The 19,051-nt window shown below is 49.6% G+C and overlaps 1 protein-coding gene across 1 annotated transcript in view; it reads left to right on the top strand.

Moving 5' to 3' along the window:
• Positions 1-943: 943 nt before the first annotated feature.
• The window catches only part of LOC128343871 (uncharacterized), a 59,219-nt gene continuing 41,111 nt past the window's right edge, over positions 944-19,051 (top strand). The window contains 5 exon segments of the mRNA XM_053293307.1: positions 944-1,102; positions 9,254-9,869; positions 11,305-11,431; positions 11,965-12,050; positions 12,732-12,858. Coding sequence (XP_053149282.1) covers positions 9,444-9,869; positions 11,305-11,431; positions 11,965-12,050; positions 12,732-12,858 — 766 coding nt within the window. The 5' untranslated portion in view covers positions 944-1,102; positions 9,254-9,443.

Here is a 19,051-nt window from a genome sequence, read left to right on the forward strand (position 1 = left end):
AGTTGTGCAACTCTGATCTATGTAATCCCATGGCAACTCCATAATGAAGCTAAGAAGCCAGTCTCCTCTTATAAGTCAGGACGTGTGCAGCATCTTCCTCGTCCTGTTGACCACACCCAGCATGACCAAAACAAAAAGGGTGGCCACCTCCTTGGCTAGGTAGGGAGAAGTAGACTAGACTGGTGGTAGGAATGAGACTTGTGTTGAGTTTGGTTGTTGTGCTTGAAGCAATATTTCTATTTATTTAGCAAATTTATTGACGCCTGACCTCCTTAGACTCGAGGCAGTTTACATAAATAAATTAAAATAACAACGAAGGCAACAGAAGGGGGGGGTAGAGAAAAAGAGAACACCCCCCACCCTTCACTCACACACACACTCACAGAGGTTAAGAACTACAAGTCTGGCAAAATAGGTTTTCAGAAGCTTAGAAACATAGGAAGCTGCCAAGTACTGCTTCATATTGTTCCAGGCGTTGCGAAGTTGGTGTGTGGGGGGGTGGGGGACGGGGACCAACACGGACACCCACACAGAATATTGGGTGACCTCATCAGCCCCTGGAAATGAGGCTCCAAGCACTGTGTGTGAGAGAGGGGGCAGCGGCGGCTCCCAAGGCCTTGATTGAGGTCCAGGCTCCCCATTGATCTCGGGGCACCACTGCAGACGGGCTTCTCCCTCCTGCAGTTTGGCCAGTCGCCCAACTGCTGATGAGGCGGGAAGGTCCGAAGGCAACCAGGGCTGGTCCTGGCTGGGGGGGCCTCCCCTTCCTTCCCTCCCCCCCTGTTGATGCTGTTGATTCCCGCAACCTCCGAGGCTCCCCGCAAAGGAGGAGGGGCGTGGCAGGGAGTGACGTCATGCAGCCCCCTTCCCCTCCGTGGCCGTCCAAAGAACCCGCCCAGGGAGTCTCGCGCTCTCGACCCCGCCCCTCCCCTGCCTGAGAAGATCCTCCTTCAGTCATCCCAGTCCCCTCTGCCTGCAGGACGGCTGGGCAAGGGAAGAGAGTCAGCCCAGTGAGATGCAAGGCTGGCTCTGCAAGCAGGCACTTCCCGTCTGGCTTTTCTTGCCAGCAGCACCAGCAGCAGCTTCTTGGGAGAAGAATCCGGTGAGTGCCAAGAAGGGAAGGGAGGATCTAGGGACACCCCCCTTCCCGGGACCCGACAGGGAAGGAAACGGCAGGCAGGCAGGGGAGGAGGCCTCGGGAAGAGAGGGGCCACTCAGTGGGAGGGGCTGCCGTTCAAGAGCAGCAGTCTGGCAGAGCTTCCTCCTGCTTCAATCTCTGGCTGGCAGCCTCTCCATGTCGCAGCAGGACTGGGAAAGGCGGTTCATTGGCAGCTGGACCGAGAGTGTGGCTCCGTAGAAGTACCTAGTTTCAGTTCAGGGGACTTAATCCACTGACTAATTGTTTTGTGAGGTCTGGGGAAGATGGGAGTTGTAGTTCCAGAGCAGCTGGAGGGCCCACTTGGCCCACCCCTTTCTAGTGAGTGGTATCAACTGGCAGCCACTTGCTCCACGAGATGCATTTTGCATAGTTTGGACATCCTTCTTTGGGTGGCTGAAACCTCTCCCTCACCCTGCAGATAGAATCAGCTATTCCTTGGCCATTTCCGTCAGATCTTTCAAGTGAGTGACATTCAGTCTGAGGAAAAGCTCTGCTCGGGAGAACAAGCAGGCAGAACTGCTGGAGAAAGATGCCCACCACACAGCAAAGAAACTCCCTCTTGATCCCTCTCCTTCCTCCCAAAATACACCCACCCTTTCATAGGAAGCTACCTTATACGGAGTCAGGCCATGGATCCATCTAGCCGAGTATTGCCGGCACAGATTGGCACCAGCTTCTCCAGGGTTGCAGGCAGGACTCTCTCTTAGCCCTCTCTTGGAAATGCTGCCAGGGAGGGAATCTGTGCCTTTCTGCCTTAAAGCATGAGGGGCTCTTCCCAGAGAAGCCCCATCCCCAAAGGGGAGTCCGGCTGTGCTCACAGATGGTGCCCCCATTCAAAGGCAACCCAGGGCGGACCCTCTTTAGTCAAGGGGACAAGGTATGCTTGCGAACGCAAGGCCAGTTCTCCTCCAAACCTTATCCCAGCCAGGAGGTGAGCTCAAGTGTAGGAACGGAATTTCTTCCTTCAGAGAGAAAGAAACCAGATTGTTTCTAGAATTCCAGCAATCACAGATCTGTAGGGTGTCCCTCTCAGCCACAGATCTGTAGGGTGTCCCTCTCAGCCACAGATCTGTAGGGTGTCCCTCTCAGCCCCAGTGCAGCCAAGGAAACCCCAACCCTGAGGAAAGTGCCAGACCACGCCAGGAGGCAGTCTCCAAACCCTGTGTCTGACACCACCCAACATAGTGGTAAGAGGTTCACCAGGCAAGGGCTGAAGGGAGTTCATCGTTGACCCAGCTTGGAAGAGCAGCTTGTGCAGGTTTTGCCATCTGATTGAGACTGAGAAGAGCAAAAATTTCTACGTTCATCCAACCATCAGCCGAGGCAAGGAGGGAGGCTTACCCACAAAAGCCAGATGCCCAGAAATCTCCTCCAGGACTTCCCTGTGCAGAGCCCTTTGTCCTGGATCCAGCAGAGCCTCCTCCTCTTCGGAGAAACACACAGCCACCTCCTCCAAGCTGATGTATTTGAATCCACAAAAGATGAAAATTGTGTACGTGCTTAGCTAATGTGTTTACTTTAGCGGAAGCTTAGAGCTTTGTAAAGATAAAGTTATGTCTTAGTTAGGAAACAGAAGTCTGTGGCTCATGCTGATAAGGCATATCCTGTTTTCTTATTGTGTGGCAGATGTTTATTTGAGCTGTGTAAGCACTAAGGTATAAAAACCTATTGAAATTGTAATTCAGGGTCCCAAGGGCAAAAGGAGATTGAACCATGGGAAAATCTGTAATCATGACTGTGTATGCTTGTTTGCTGAGTTGTTTGTTTTACCTGATACCTCTACCCATGCAGATGAAAGCGGGGTGGTTAACTTTGGCAGTTTTGTCCACTGGTTAAAAAGGGAAGAGAAGGAGACGCTGGAAAATCCAATAGTGAAAAGAAATACAGGGTTCCACCAAGTGTGGAGAATCATAATCCTCACCTTGGGAGTAGCAGAATTGGAAAAAGCAATAATTAATATTTCAAGGGAAAAGGAAGCAGGATTTAATGCCACACTTACAACCTTTTTAGATTTACAAGAGGAAGTTAGCTCCCTGTCATCTATGGTTATACAGAATCAAAAAGCTTTAGATATCCTGGCTGCACAGCAAGGGGGAGCTTGAGCCTTGATTGGAGAAAAATGTTGTTGTTATGTAAAGAAGAAAAGGCTCATAATTTGAAACAAACATTGCAAGTTGTTCACAAAATAGCACAACAAGAGCCTTTAGACATATGGAAATGGTTAACCAATTGGTTACCTGATTTTAGGTGGCTTAAAGGTTTATTTGTAGCAATGGTAGGTATTGTAGTACTGTGTGCTTTGTTTTGCTGTGGTATTCAGTGTTTGCCTGTATGTCTCACCCTTTGCAAATCTTCAACACGGAACCAGTAGAGTCCTACAATGTTGTATTCTCATCTCAGTCAACCTGATGTTTCAGGATATAGTCAGATAAAAGGGGGGGCGGGTTTGATGTATTTGAAACCACAAAAGGTGATAATTGTGTAAGTGTTTAGGTACATGTGTTTAACTTAACGGAAACTTAGAGTCTTGTAATGATTAAGCGATGTCTTAGTTAGGAGACAGACTCGATTTTGATCTACCCAACCTGCTATTATTACTAAATTTCAAACCCTCTTGTAAAATCAATATTAGGGAAATAATTCTTTAAGTATAATAAGAATGGTTTCCAGTCTTCTTTAAAACATTCCAAATTTTGATCTCTTATCAGTGCTGTGAGTTTTGCCATCTCCGCATATTCCAAAATTTTTATCAGCCAATCTTCTTTTGAAGGGAGTTCATTACTCTTCCATTTCTGTGCATATATTATTCTGGCCGCCGTAGTAGCGTACATAAAGAATGTTAAATTAGTTGCAGAAAACACTCCTTGCGGTATTCCCAGCAGGAAGGATTCTGCCTTCTTAGGAAATGTCATTTAAAAATTTTTCTTTAACTCATTATATATCATACACATTATATCAGCTTGTCTTTACAACTCTTTTTATCCATTCAGCTTAAAACCATTCTTTTTTCTTTCTCACCCTCCCACAATTTACTGACATCCCTTCATACCATAAAAAAAGCTTGAACAAGGTTAACTGTAGGGGGGAAAGAATCTAAGAGCCCCTCCTTTTATTGCTTCAGGCCAATCTGTAGCCAAATCACATGGTATTTCCCCCAGATAACCATGAATAATAGTCCGTATTCTAAAGGTGTACAGTCAGGAGAGTATAGTTTACACAACGAAAGCCCCACCTGTACAGAGGTGGGTGTGGGACCAGGGAGGCGCTACAGTTCCCCTCTTTCTCATTACTTTATCAATAACTGAACAGACTGATGACATCTGATAAGACAATACCAAAACCCAAAATAAACAAGAGATCAATTTAAAGGGGTTCAGCTGAGTTACAACATTTGGACCTTAGAATCCTTTTCTAATTTTCTACTACTACTATGAATAATCACTGAGATATGCAACATCTTTATGCATGAACATTGCCAACCCAGTATTCCTGGTTCTACCTGTCGACTGTTCAAGGGTTAATTCGCCCTATTTCAACTTTAAGAGAAGCACAATCATTTACAGAAGAATTATTCAGTATATAACCAAGGTGTTACCCATCTTCAGATCATAAAATCTCCCTTTATGCTTCCTCTTGAAAGTGCTTCCAAACAACTCCATTCACCAAAATCACCCAACCTTCCCATAAGAGAATGTACAAAGAAGTTACAACAAAATCCTGAGTCTTTACAGAAAGCGGCCATAAACATACACAGCACAGTATTAAAGTATTTCCCGCAGCTAGTTATCTTACATATAATCTTAATGGTGAAATATGCTTTAAATCTCTTGATAAAAAGTTCAGCGAATTCCAGTAGGTTGCAAACTGGAGTTCTCAACTAGCTATTCCTCTGACTGGCTGGCATCTAACTAAAAGTTTGGCTGGGTTGGGTTCCCAAGAGATTTTACTGAAGCAGGGGAGAGGAAAAGGCTCCTACTCTCCCCAAGACCCACATACTGTGGTTAAAATGCAGGAATTACACTTTTTATATTTAGCTACAATAAGAAGAAACATGGTGGTCCCTTTTCTTTCCAATTTTCCAAAATAATAATATACCTTAAACGTGCCTAAAACCCGTATTCAGGAGTCAATAGAGTAAACAGCTGCCTATTGTAAACTGCATGTGGTATGCAAGGTAAAAGGCGCCCCTGTTTGCCCACAAGCACACTTAAGTCTTAGCACAGGGCAGCCTATGAGCAACTAAATTCTACAGGCTTTTTCTCAACTGCCTTTCCCCCCTGCCTGTCTGAGACCAGGACCAGTCTTCGCTCCTGAAGGGGCCGCGTGGCCCCTTCAGGAGATAGTTAGGCTAGCGCTGCATTCGCAGCACCAGCCTTTGTTTAGCTCCCGAAGGGGCCACGCGGGCCCTGCTCGGGAGCTAAACTACTGCCCCTGCGTCTGATGTCAGACGCGGGGGGCATGTCAGGGCCACGAATGGCGGCTCCTGATTGGGCATGGCCCAGGTTCTTTGAACCCGTTCGTCCAATTATAGCTCCGCCCCTGCATAGAAGTTATATTTATTTATTTATTTACTTACTTACTTACTTACTTATTTACTTACTTACTTATTTACTTACTTACTTATTTACTTACTTACTTACTTACTTACTTACAGATCTGGCTCCCCCCACTTTTTTACTTTTCTTTCTTTCTTTCTTTCTTTCTTTCTTTCTTTCTTTCTTTCTTTCTTTCTTTTGTCAGGACAGAATAAACGACACAACAATACCAAGACAAAACACACACTTAAACGGTAAAACCTTACAGTCCTGCTCTTCATATGAAGCAAGCAAGCAATCTCTCTCTCTCTCTCTCTCTCTCTCAATACTTCCCAAGACAGAGTCCTTTGTCCTCTTTTCCAAACAAGCAAAAGGGTTTCTCATAGTTCGGAAATGCTAGTGCAGGTGCAGAAACTAATAAAGATTCCAAGTTTTCCCAAGCATCTCATCACATCCTAACGGAGTGGGACCCTTGGGCTTACTCTGCCCTTTACCCATAGCCTTTACTATTTCTGGCGAGACATATCTCCCAGTTTTCCTTTACCTATGACCCTTACTGGTTCTGGTGAGACGAATCTCCCAGTTTTCGCTCACGTAAGGTACTGGTTCTGGCAAGATGTATCTCCCAGATTTCCTTGGCCCTTACTGGTTCTGGCGAGACGTATCTCCCAGTTTTCACTCGTGTAAGGTAGTACGTACTGTTTAAGCCAGCCTTTCTCACTTCACACGAATAGTCCCATCACAGCCTGTTTCTCCTTTTATTTTGGATGTTGAGACATCGGGTCAACAGTCACCAGGTACAAGAAGGCAGTCCTCCCTTCAAATAGTGAGGGTGCACGCAGGACTCCATTATTGTCCGGGGTTGTCGGCCGTCTGCCTCTACTTGTGCCCCATGTTCTTTGCATGCCAATTGATGTGCCTAAATGCACCTTTCTGGGGTCTTGTCAGGGCTCTTAGTATGCGAGTAACCAGACATAGGAGAAACTTTTCCAAGGCTTTAATTTGCACTGCTGCAGACAGAGTGGTGCCAACTGGTTTTTACCAAGCTGGGACCCTGAGTTACAATTTCCATAAGTTTTTATACCTTTTAGTATACAATTTACACAAACATTGGCCACACAACAATGATTAAACAAGCTATACCTTATCAGCATGAATCACAGACTTCTGTCTCCTAAGACATAACTTAATCATTACAAGACTCTGAGTTTCTGTTAAGTTAAACACATGTACCTAAGCACGTACACAATTATCACCTTTTGTGGATTCAAATGCATCAGTGTCACAGAGATCTTTCTCCTGGTAGCACGAAGAGCTCCGCTTGGCTTGCAGAAAGCTCAGGGGTAAACATTGATTGATTGATTAAGTGCCATCAAGTCGGTGTAGATTCCTGGCAACCATATCATAGATGTGATATACAAAAATGGTGGTTCTTGTCTGGGTGATGTAAAACACCAATCAACACACACAACCAGAGGAAAAGCTTAAAGGTTTATTTCTGCAGGCTATTGGGGTCGAACCCAAATCGAGAGTACAGTCTTTTGTTTATTACAAGCATTTATACCCCAATATTAGCATCTTCCCCCAGCCCCCACCGCCATTTGATACTTGAGAGAGGAGAGTTAGTCTTGTGGTAGCAAGCATGACTTGTCCCCTAAGCTAAGCAGAGTCCACCCTGGATGCATATGAATGGGAGACTTGATGTGTGAGCACTGCAAGATATTTCCCTCTGGGATGGAGTTCCCTGAGATCCCTCCCTGGCTTCTCCAAGATAGGGCTGAGAGAGATTTCTGCCTGCAGCCTTGGAGAAGCCGCTGCCAGTCTGTGTAGACAATACTGAGCAAGATGGACCTATGATCTGACTCAGTATATGGCAGCTTCCTAGGTCCCTGTGTTCCTAGATAACGCGTTGATGGGCCAGTAGAGAAGATCCAGGCCCAACTGGCATTTATGACCCTGTTCCTGTCTTTTGTTTATCCTTTGTATAATTCTAACACCAAGTTGTTACATTTGAATTACATCCGAGATGGCCTCTTGGCTCATCCCTTATCTTCAAGGCCGAAGGCCTTGTTCTTTGTTATTAGAAGTGTGAAGAACTGCATACATTCAGGAATGCAGAGCAGGGGCCTCTGCAGGTCTTGGAAAGTTGAAACCTCTAGCTAACAAGAATACTTCTATCTAAAGTTAAAATGGAGTTAAAAACAAAATGGAGTCACTTTGGTTCACATGTCAGATAGAGCTCCCCAGGATGATCTGTCTTCAACTTGGCCTTTAAGGTCTCTGTGATGTATTTATTGCTGTCCTATCTGAGTCCATCCACCTTGCTGCTGGTCATCCTCTTCTTCTCTTTCCTTCAACTTTTTCCAGCATTATGGACTTCTCAAGGGAGCTGAGTCTTAGCTTAGAATCATTCTGTTTCCAAAGTATGATAGTTTGAGCCTGGTCATTTGTGCATTGAGTGAGGATTCTGGATGTTCATGGTATCCTCAAAAGTCTGCTCTAGCACCCAAGTTCAAAAGCATCAATGCTTTTTCTATCTTGCTTCTTCATAGTACAGCTTTCGCAGCCATCGAGTGTTGAGGGGAAAACCATTGTCTGAACGATTATAATCTTTGAAGGTATAGACATGTCATAACATGTAAATATCCTTTCCAAGGCCTTCATTGCAACCTGTGGTAAACACAGTAGAGGTGAACATAGTCTTGAGGCTGAGAGGTATTACTCTGAAATTCTAGTCGATGGGCTAGGCTATTAAAGGTAATAGTGTGCCATCAAGTCGATTTGGACTCTGGGCGCCCAGAGAGCCCTGTGGTTTTCTTTGGTAGAATACAGGAGGGGTTTACCATTGCTTCCTCCCGCGCAGTGTGAGAATCGCTGCTGCCTGATATAGTACCAGCGGGGATTCGAACTGGCAAACTTCTGCTTATTAGTCAGGCATTTTCTCATTGCACCATGAGGAGTGGTGGTAATTGGTGCAGAGAAATTGTGTAGACAATACTGAGCTCAATCGATCAAGGGTCAGATTCAGTATAATGCATCTTCCGATGTTCCTAATGACCCCTGAAGAAGCCCTACCAGAAAAGGGTGGTGGTAATTTGTGCTGAGAAATAGTGATGTAAAAGTCTGCAGTGTATTGACCTTAGAAACACTTCCATTGCCCTGACCACCACTAGGAATCCATACTGCTCGGCAAGATGGACCAATCATCTCACTCAGGATAGGCCACTGTTTGAATTCCTTAATTAGGGGAATCATGCATCCTAGCAAGCTTGAATAAGGGGATTGCACAGAAAGGCTCTTGATTGTAAAACAATGGAGAAAGGAACACTGCATGCTTTATCCATGTGTTGCTCAGCTGTATGAATTATTTGGTATGAACCAAATACTAAACTGTGGGAGCTTTTGAATTATACAGAACCCTTCCTCCAGCCTAATTGAATTTTTAAAAAACCTTAAATAAAAGGAGGGACTGTTCCTGAATAGGAGTTAGATGAAATGGTGTTGGTCTTTGATGCTTTCAGGTTCTTCATGTTTTTCCTTTTCTTCCCCATTTTCTCAGGGAGAAGCTGGAGTCTGAATGTTAACGATATGCTTGTCTAGAAACGACGATAACTTTCAAAACCACCAGAAAACTTGCCTTGGCCTTGTGTGGCTAAGATCCCATTCTTCTTGCCCGGGGACGCAAAGTAGCATTAGAGGAAGAAGAGCTTTTGGATGTGTTGGGAGCTTAAGCCGAGCTTAGAGAGACCATGGATGTGCCAAGCCCAGCAAAGAGTGGATCAGGGAAGGGAACAGAAAAAGGCCCTCCAGCCATCCAGTCTGGCAATGATAAGGGATTCTGGGAAAGAACTGTGCAGAAGATCCTGAGAGGAGACACCACCAGCTCAGATGTCCAGGTCAGGAGATTCAGACGGTTCGTCTACCAGGAAGTTGAAGGGCCCCGAGAGGTTTGCAGCCGACTCCACCACCTTTGCCAGCAGTGGCTGGAGCCAGAGAGACACACGAAAGCTCAGATGCTGGACCTGGTGGTCCTGGAGCAGTTCCTGGCCATCCTGCCCCCAGAGATGGAGAGCTGGGTGAGAGAATGCGGAGCGGAGACCAGTTCGCAGGTGGTGGCCCTGGCAGAAGGTTTCCTCCTGAGCCAGGCAGAGGAGAAGAAGCAGGGAGAGCAGCAGGTGAGAGAGCATTTCATCCTGGTAGCTTCAAGGGGCTGGAAGTGTGTGGGACGCTGTCCTCATGAGTTCTGTCATTTGCTGAGTTTTATGCAGAAATTATCTGAACTCAGATCTCCCTAGGCTCATGGTTCAGTTATATGTTGTGTGCTGGATTATGTTTTTATTTAACAGGAGTCTCTCTCAGCCCTATCTGCAGAAGGTGCAGATGCTCTTCCCACAGCAGCTCCCTCCCTAAGGGGACTATCTGACAGTGCTCACATGCAGTCTCCCATTCAAATGCAAACCAGAGTGGACCCTCCTTAGCCAAGGGGACAATTCATGCTTGCTACCACAAGACCAGCTCACCTCCCATTCTTCCCTCTTCTAGTCCCTTTTAATATCAGTGTTAGGTTACTGTTCCAATCAAGTGGTTGTTACGTACTTTCCTGCCAATGACCTGGTTCCTTGTGGGCTACCTTAGGGCCCTCCGGGTATGAGATGATCTTAGGAGACCCATATTCAGAGACTGCTGCAGGAGGAATGTGACTCTGTTATCAGGATCGTTCCCCTTCAATAGGAACATAGGAAGCTGCCATATAATGAGTCAGACCATTGGTCTATCTAGCTCAGTCTTGTCTTCACAGACTGGCTGCAGCTTCTCCAAGGTTGCAGGCAGGAATCTCTCCCAGCCCTATTTTGGAGAAGCCAGGAAGGGAACTTGAAACCTTCTTGCTCTTCCCAGAGCAGCCCCATCCCCTGCGGGGAATATCTTACAGTGCCCACACTTCTAGTCTCCCTTTCATATGCAAACAGGGTGGACCCTGCTTAGCTAAGGGGACAAGTCATGCTTGCTACCACAAGACCAGCCTTGTATCCCCTTTTTCAACAAACGTGCTCCAGGTGGGATACATAAACATGTAAGAAGTTGGTTCTGTGACCCAGAGTGGCTCAGAGCTTTAAAAAAAGAAACCGAAGGAGCCACTGGAGGATACAGTGCTGGACCTGGATTGGAAGAGCATCTGCAGGCTTGCATGCAGAAGGTTCCAGGTTCCCTCCCTGGCATCTCCAAGATAGGGCTGAAAGAGATTCCTGCCTGGAACCTTGGAAAGTGTGCTGCCAGTCTGTGTAGACAATACCGTGCTAGGTGGTCCAGTGGGATGAATCGATATGAGGCAGCTTCCTCTGTTCCTATGTGCATCCCCTCCTGCTAAATATCAGAGAATCGCGACTTTTTAAAGGCGCCGCTGTGCTCAGTCATCAGGGGTTATCCTCTCTCTCCAAAGCTCTTCTGCTGCCTCCTAGACAGCCTTCTGGGCTGTGAGGCTCTGACTAGGAGAGGTTATTCCCAGGGATGCCTGCTCTCTGAAGTGGCTGCCCAGAGGGTATTGGAATTGGAGCTGAGGCATGGAAACGCCTTTTCGAAAATGCCCCCCACAGCCGCCTTCTCCTGTTTCAGACAGATGGGATGTTAGCCCAAGCAGCCCCTGAGCTCCAAGATTGCGAGACAGCTCTGTTGGTGACCCGGCAGAAGCTGCTGGTCAGAGGGATTATGCAGGAGAATGACGGAGGCACCATTGTGCTGGGTAAGGATAAAGGTAGAGTGTGCTGTTGAATCAGTGTCGACTCCTGACAGCCCTGTGGTTGTCTTTGGTAGAATAAAGGAGGGGTTGACCATGGCCTTACCCGCACGGTACAAGATGATGTCTCTCAGCATCTTCCTATCTCGCTGCTGCCCGATAGAGGTGTATCCCATAGTCTGGGAAACATACCAGAGGGTATTCGAACCGGCAACCTCATGCTTGCAAGGCCAGTCATTTCCCGCTGCGCCATTGTCTTGGGTAAGGATTCATGGGGTGTATTTCGACTTAGCTCCTATCTCTTGAGAAACTCAAGGGCTGCTAAGTGGTTCCCCTTGAGCCTGTGTGTTGGAGATGCGTCTCTTGAGCCTCCTGAGTAGAGCTCCAACACAAAGCTTTGCATGGAGCCCTGAAGTGACAGGAAGACAGACTGATTTCACTGCTGCCACTTCCATGGAAAATGCCCATCAAGCTTGGCTTGGGTAAGGATGCATGGGGTGTATTTCAACTTGGCCCTTCAAGCCCAAACTCTCTTCTAGGCAGTGAAATGACGCTGGCAACCCCTCCTGGACCTTCTCCTCTTGGTGGTGGAGTGGAAACTGTTGCTGTGCACACACCGGATCAGGTAGGAGAAGAATCCCTGGCGGGGTGGGGAGAGAAGCAGACCTCGCCTCTCTCTGGACCCCACTGAGCCTCAGTCAAAGGGGCTCCCTTCTGACTCTGAAAGCCACAGAGGAAATGTTGGGTCCTCCAGGAGAACCTTGAGCCTTCCTCTTTCTGGCAAGACTGATGGAGATACAGTGAGTTGGTTCTCAGGACCAGCCCTTCCTGGGTGAGTCAGTGCTAGGCCGGGAAAGGCTGGTGGTGAGAAGCACTGAGATGGCTCCTGATCCCGGTGCTCCTCTTCCAGGTAGCCCGCCTTGGAAACCCCGGCTCAAAGTGAGGTAGGAGGTCACGTGCACACTTCCTCCCTCACTGCCCGGTTGTACGTCCTATTTGGGCTCCACAAATGGCCACTGGGAGTGGTGACCATAGAGCCCTCACTGCTGAGTGGCCAAGGAGAGGAGCTCTTCTGCATTGTAGCAGGCTTCCTTTGCACTGCCCACACAGGGCATTGTGGGATGAGGGAGGACTTCCTCCTTCCATCCCACCTCAGGTAACTAAAGCAGTGCCGCTTCAGTGCGCATGTGACCATTGGCACCCCGGCCCAACTCCACGTGGTGGGGAAGGTAAGTTGATCCTGCCTCCTCCCTCAGCTCTCCCCAGCTTCATGTGACAAACCTTCACGTTGTATTGCTCTTTTCAGGAGTCTGTGAGCTTGGAGGAGGTGGCTGTGTGTTTCTCCAAAGAGGAGGCGGCTCTGCTGGATCCAGGCCAAAGGGCTCTGCACAGGGATGTCCTGGAGGAGATTTCTGGGCATCTGGCCTTTCTGGGTAAGCCTCCCTTCTTGCCTCGGCTGATGGTTGGATTAACGTAGAAATGTCTGCTCTTGTCAGTCTGTAGCAAAGCACTCTGGGGATGACAGTGGCTGGACAGTGTTCCTTGGATACTCTCCTTATTTGTAAAATGGTCCAGAGCCCAGAAGACCACATTCCTGAAACCCTCAATCAAATGGCAAAACCTTTACAACCTCCTCTTCCAAGCTGGGTCAACGGTGAGCTCCCTTCAGCCTTTGCCTTGTGAACCTCTTGCCAATATGTTGGGTGGTGTCGGACATGGGGATTGGAGACTGCCTCCTGGCATGGTCTAACAGGGTGCTTTCCTCAGGGTGGGGGTTGTTGTTATTATTTATTCTATTTCTATACCACCCCTGTTGGCATTTAGAGGGAGCTCGGCGCAGCAAAGGCTCTTCCCGCCAAAACAGCAGTAGAGCGTGAAAAGCACTGCCAAGATGGCGGCGGTACAGGGGAGCCTTGCTGGCACCATAAGGCCACAGCGGCTTTCCCCTCAGCCCGAGAACCAGTCCAATGTTCACAGCAGGGAGGCTGGGCGCATTTCTCGCCACTGGTTCTCCCCATCAGTGGCACTGAAGAGGCGCAAATGTGCTGAGAGGGCCCACTTGCCGGCCTCTCCGAGAGGCTCCGGCGTCTTGCCCAATGGTGCAAAAAAAGGTGTCACTTCGGAGGCCGTTTTGCTGCCCTTTCTCTCACCGGCGGACAGGCGCCCAGATGGTGAAGCCACAGGCAGGCCACAGTGGTCAAGGCAGCAGGCGGTGGGTCTTCCAGACCCCTTGGGCTTAGAGGAGGAGGAGTCGGCAGAGACAGAGAGGGCAGACAGGGAGCGAACCACTGGATTGCCCAGGGAGCCCTGCGAGTCAGTCAGTGGTGAGGCCGGGGCCCTCCCAGGGGGTGGGGGTGCAGGCAAGAGGGACACCTATCCCCAGCTGGGTCACCCCCCCCCATAATCCTGTCCCCTCATGGAAATGTACCCGCGGGGGAGAGTGGGCAAACGCCAGATCCAGTTACTTTGAAGGGCTGGACCCACGAGGCAGTCCATAAATCGTTGGCTGCTGCTGTGAGGGGGCAGAAGAGGGCCAGATGTCGAAAGCGGGCTGTGGACTATTCTTCATCCTCGGATTCGCAGGATAAGTCCCCACCCAGAAAGCGGGCAAAGGGTCCAGTCTCTTAAGCATACCCTTTCAAGAGTTAGGGGTCAGCATTCTTCAGAGGACTCTTGGGAGGACTCCCCTGATTTATTGCAACTGTGGGCTCGGTTATGGGGGATCAGGACTTGGGTTCATCCTCATGTAAGGAGGGCCAATTGCCTGAGGAGCCAGGGGCTAGTGCTTATAATCAGAGACTCTCCCTAATGGAGGACGTTCAACCCCTCATTAACCAGTCAATAGTGGCCTTGGGCCTAAAACCAGCTCCCCCAGAAGAGGGTACCCAATTTCCAAGGGTTCTCTGGTTCTACTGAAATTGAAGTCTCCCTTAACTAGAGAGGTGTTGCGAGAGGGCTTCACTAACGCGATTAAGGAGGAATGGTCATCTATCTCTACCTCCAAGCGTACCTCATCATTGGCCAGTAAGCTCTATAATTTTGATGCATTAAATCTGCTGAAGGTTCCCCTTATAGATGCGTCCTTTGATGCCCTCCTCAGTGGCATGGTTGTCCCGAAAGATGGAGATTCTACGTTTAAGGACCCGGCAGACAAGAAAGCGGAGGCCGCTCTTTGAAGGGCCCATGAGTATTTTACTATGGCTATATAGAGCGGACACCAGAGCCTCCTTGGTCTCTAGGGCTTTGGTGCTTTGGATTGATGAGTTGCTCAATGACCCCCCTGTGGATCCTGACAGGTGGAGACATAAACTTCTCCATTTGAAAAGGGCAGCAGCTTTCTCTGCAGATGCCACTCTCGACAGTGTCCGTTTCTCACCCCTGGCGGCTGGTGCGGGGTTGTTAGCCAGACGCAATATCTGGCTGAAGTACTGCAAAGTGGTTAACACCTCCAGATCGAACTTGGTAGCTGTGCCCTATGTGGGGTGGAAGCTCTTCGGGGATGATGCCCTGAAGGAGGTCCTTGTTGAAACTAAGGATAAGAGGAATGCATTACCATTTGCCCCTCGGAAGGAAGAAAAGGGCTTCCCACGTAGGGGTGTTCAGGCTGTAGTACCGTCAGAGGGAGCCTTTCAGAGCAGGGATTCTTAGCATTGGGTCCCCAGATGTTATTGGACTTCAACTCCCACAATTCCCAAGCAAAGACCACTGGGGCTGGGGATTATGGGAGCTGAAGTCCAATAAGATCTGGGGACCCAACGTTGAGAATTCCTGTTTCAGAGCATTCGAGCCCAAGTGGAACAGGTCAAGAGGTCAGGGCAGGCAGTCCTTCTCCTCTCAGAACTGCTAGTCTTTTGGTTCTCAGTCAAGGAGCCCCAAGCAGCAGTCCTAACAACCAGGGCGATAAGGTGGGAGCCCGCCTGTTGGGTTTCTGGCCCGTCTCTAAAGAATCTATTTCAGACAGGTGGGTTCTTTCCCTAGTAAAACAAGGTTACAGAGTGGAGCTCTCCAGCTCCCATGGAAACAAGTTCCTCCTCACGCCAAGATCAAGGATCATCGGAAAGCACAAAGGACTGCTCCTAGCCATCCAACTGGGGGCTAGGAATAAGGGTCATAGGGGGACGTTCCTCAACTTCAGAGGGGCATGGGGGTCTACTCTGTGATCCTTACTGTGCCAAAGGACAGTTCAGCGAAAGCGGTCCTGAATCTGCGCCCCATCAACAGATTTGTAATCAAAAGAGGTTCAGGATGGAGACCTGCACATCCCCATTCATCCGTGCACCTACATCTCAGCTGCTGTGTGAGGACAACTCCCTGGGTTATCATCCCATGCTCGCTCCAGGGCAAAACGTATGCTAATTAGAAAGCCATGAAAGGAGCCGGATGGTAACCCCACCCAGTTCTTTTCGTCCTGCTACGCTCCAGGAAAGGACCCTCAGCCTTGCTTCGCTTGCTCCTTTGCCAAATACCTCCTTCCTCAGGTAAGTTTTTTCCTCCTCTTTTGCCTCTGCTTGCACCATTTCTTCCCCTTTGCTCCTCACCTGCCCTCCCTTCAAAAACAAAAAACAAAAACCCGCCTTGTTTGCAAAGCGCTTCTTTGCAGCCCCTCCTCCGATACAAGCCAATCTCTCTCTCTTCCCTCCGCTCGCCCCGCTCCTCTGTGATCTCGCTCTGTCCTCTCCCCCTCCCTCTGCCATGGAGCAGCCTAGAGTTCCGTACCTGCAGGGCCTCCGGCCCTGCACAGACAAACAAAAGGCTCAATCGACGAAGGCGGACCACCCCGCTGCGACCACGGCTGCCGCCAAACCCGCCACAGCCGCGCCCAGGACCAACATGTCCCCCTCGGGCGAAGGCTCTTCGGCGGCACCGCTCCCCACTGTGGCGGCGGGCACCTCGAGGAATGACCGCCATGCTGCGGCTGTGCGAGCGGGCACGCAAAGCGAAGGGCGCCATCTTGAAACTTCCCTCGATGGCGGGGAGCACGCAAGGGCCCAGCGCCGGAGAAGCAGAGCACAAGTATTGGAGCTTTTCTCGGTGGCCAGGTCCTCGGAGGCCACCGGGTCTTTGGAGGAGGAGGAGGGCGACAGGCTAGACGAGCAGGGTGATTTGGGGCGGCAATCCCCTAGCGGCACAGGCCCCTCAGAAGCTCAACAACCCCCCCCCCCCATAGCCCCAGTTCAGGCCCTGCCTGGGGACTCCCCCCTCCATCTTCTAGTACTGATTGGGCAGATATTGGGGGGAGACCAGGGAGCTGCCCCTCCTTCCGTCCCATCCACCTCTTCATCAGGCCCTGGATTAATAATGCTCTCTCGCAAGCCTTGCATCAGCACAAGGGGGGAAAGCAGAGCCGCAAGTGTAGGAGGTGTTCTCCCTCCTCTTCCTATGACTCTGACTCTTCCCTGCATGACAAATCCCACAAGAAGCGGAGGAAGGGCCACAAGGGGCAATGTAAGAAGCACTGAGTAGGTAGACCCTCCCCCTTACACCCTACCTTAATCCACTCCTCGGCAGATTCGTGTCCAGAGTCTCCTACCCGCCTGGAAAGGGTCTCTGCACCCCCTCATTCCCCCTTGGGCCAAGCCAGGACAGCTGTTACAAGGGGGGCCTCCCCAGATCTGGCAGACTTGGGGGACAATTCTAAGGAAGAGGGGGAGTGGTCAGATGGACAGATGGGGATGGGGGATACCCCCCCCCGCAGTTCAAGCGCCTTTTTCCATCCGATGATTTTTCCACACTTTTGTTAAAGCCATGTGTACCCTGGGTCTCACTATCGAGGGTTTGCAATCTGGGATTATACCCTCTAAGGAATCTCTTGTTCTACCTACATATTCTTCTCCAGAACTCCTGTTTCCCTTACCAAATACCTTTTCAGAGGTTTTGCAGCAGGAATGGCAAGCCCCAGCGGTTCAGAAAAAGGTCTCTCCTTTAGCTAATAAGCACTATGCGTTTGTCCCCTCAGCAGCCACTCAGCTCCCAACGCCTCTGGTAGAAGCTCACGTTGCAGGCCTGACTTCTGGGGCGGTTCTGCCACGAGATGGATAGTCTATGCTGAAAGACCCTGCTGAAAAGAGAATCAAAGTACAGTTAAAGAGAAATAACTATTGCATCTCTCTTTCTGTCAGAGCCTCCATAGCTGCCTCTATCATTTCCCGGGCAGCGCTGCTCTGGACTGATGAGTTGCTTCAATCTCCTCCCCAAGATCCAGCCAGGTCCCACCAGATTGCGCTAAAGCTACAGAAAGCACAAGCTTACATTGCTGACACCACGCTAGATGTGGTACGTTTCGGGGCCCGGGCTACAGCCACTAATGTAATTGCTAGGTGAACCCTTTGGCTCCGCCACTGGCAGGTCGATTCATCCTCAAAGGCCAACCTGGCAGCGGTCCCCTTCTCGGCAACTAATTTCTTTGTGGTTGATGCCCTTAAGGACATCCTCATAGAAACCAAGGATAGAAAGAAGGCTCTCCCTACTATAGCCAAGAGGGAGGAGCGGCACTTCTTTCATAGAGGCCAACCTCAACAGCACCAATATCGTTCCTTTCGCCCCTCCCTTCGCCCCCGTGAGAGAGACAACAGATTCAGACGCCCCAATTGGCCAAAGGGAAATTTCCCCACCAGGTCCAATTTGAGAGCTCAACAGCCGGGCCAGCAGTTTAAACCACGTCAATCACAATGACTCCTTAAAGATAGGGGGGCGCCTCTCCCACTTTTACCATGCCTGGGAGGCATCTACCACAGACAAATGGATTTTGAAAACAGTTTTAGAGGGATATTCTATAGAATTGTCAGGACGCCCACCAAACAGGTTTCTACCCACTCCTAAATCCCGATCCATCACAAGGCACAGAATCCTTCAGCAGGCCATAGACCATCTGTTAGCCATCACAGCCATAGAGCCAGTCCCATCTGCAGAGCACCATCAGGGGCTTTATTCAATCTTATTCACCGTGCCCAAGCGGGACAGCACCTACAGGGCAGTCCTTGACTTAAAGTCCTTAAACCGGTGGGTACGCAGGCGCAGGTTCCAAATGGAGACTCTCCGCTCCATTGCGGAAAGCTTACAATACGGGGATCTTATGGCATCCGTGGATCTGACAGAGGCCTATCTGCACGTCCCCATTCAACCCCTATCCCGTCATCTCCTCAGATTCTGTTACAGGGGAGCACATTATCAGTATCGTGCCCTCCCATTCGGCCTCTCCTCAGCTCCAAGGGCATTCACAAAGGTGCTGGCCCCTAAAGTAGCCTACATCTGCCTACAAAAGGTCCGCCTTTTTGCGTATTTGGACGGCTTGTTCGTCCTGTCACGAGACCACGCAGAGTGGGACATCCAGATCACCCTAGAGGCCCTGATGACCCACGGTTTCCAGGTCAACCGCGCCAAGAGTAATCTGTCTCCCACTTTCAGTCTCCTACACCTGGAAGTAGTTCTGAATACCCAAAGGGATCGATTGTTTCTTCCAGAGGAATGCAGACTTGTGCCATGACTTCGAAGGTCCTGACGACCAGCAGGACTCGCGTCCTTCATCTGGCTCAGTTGTTGAGTCTCCTGGTCTCCTCCATTGACTCTGTCCCCTGGGCAAGGTTGCACCTTCTTGGTCTGCAGTGGTTTCTTCTCCCCTTCCAGGAG

This window comes from Hemicordylus capensis, chromosome 2 (assembly GCF_027244095.1).
Source record: "Hemicordylus capensis ecotype Gifberg chromosome 2, rHemCap1.1.pri, whole genome shotgun sequence".
In the NCBI taxonomy this organism is placed as follows: domain Eukaryota; kingdom Metazoa; phylum Chordata; class Lepidosauria; order Squamata; family Cordylidae; genus Hemicordylus; species Hemicordylus capensis.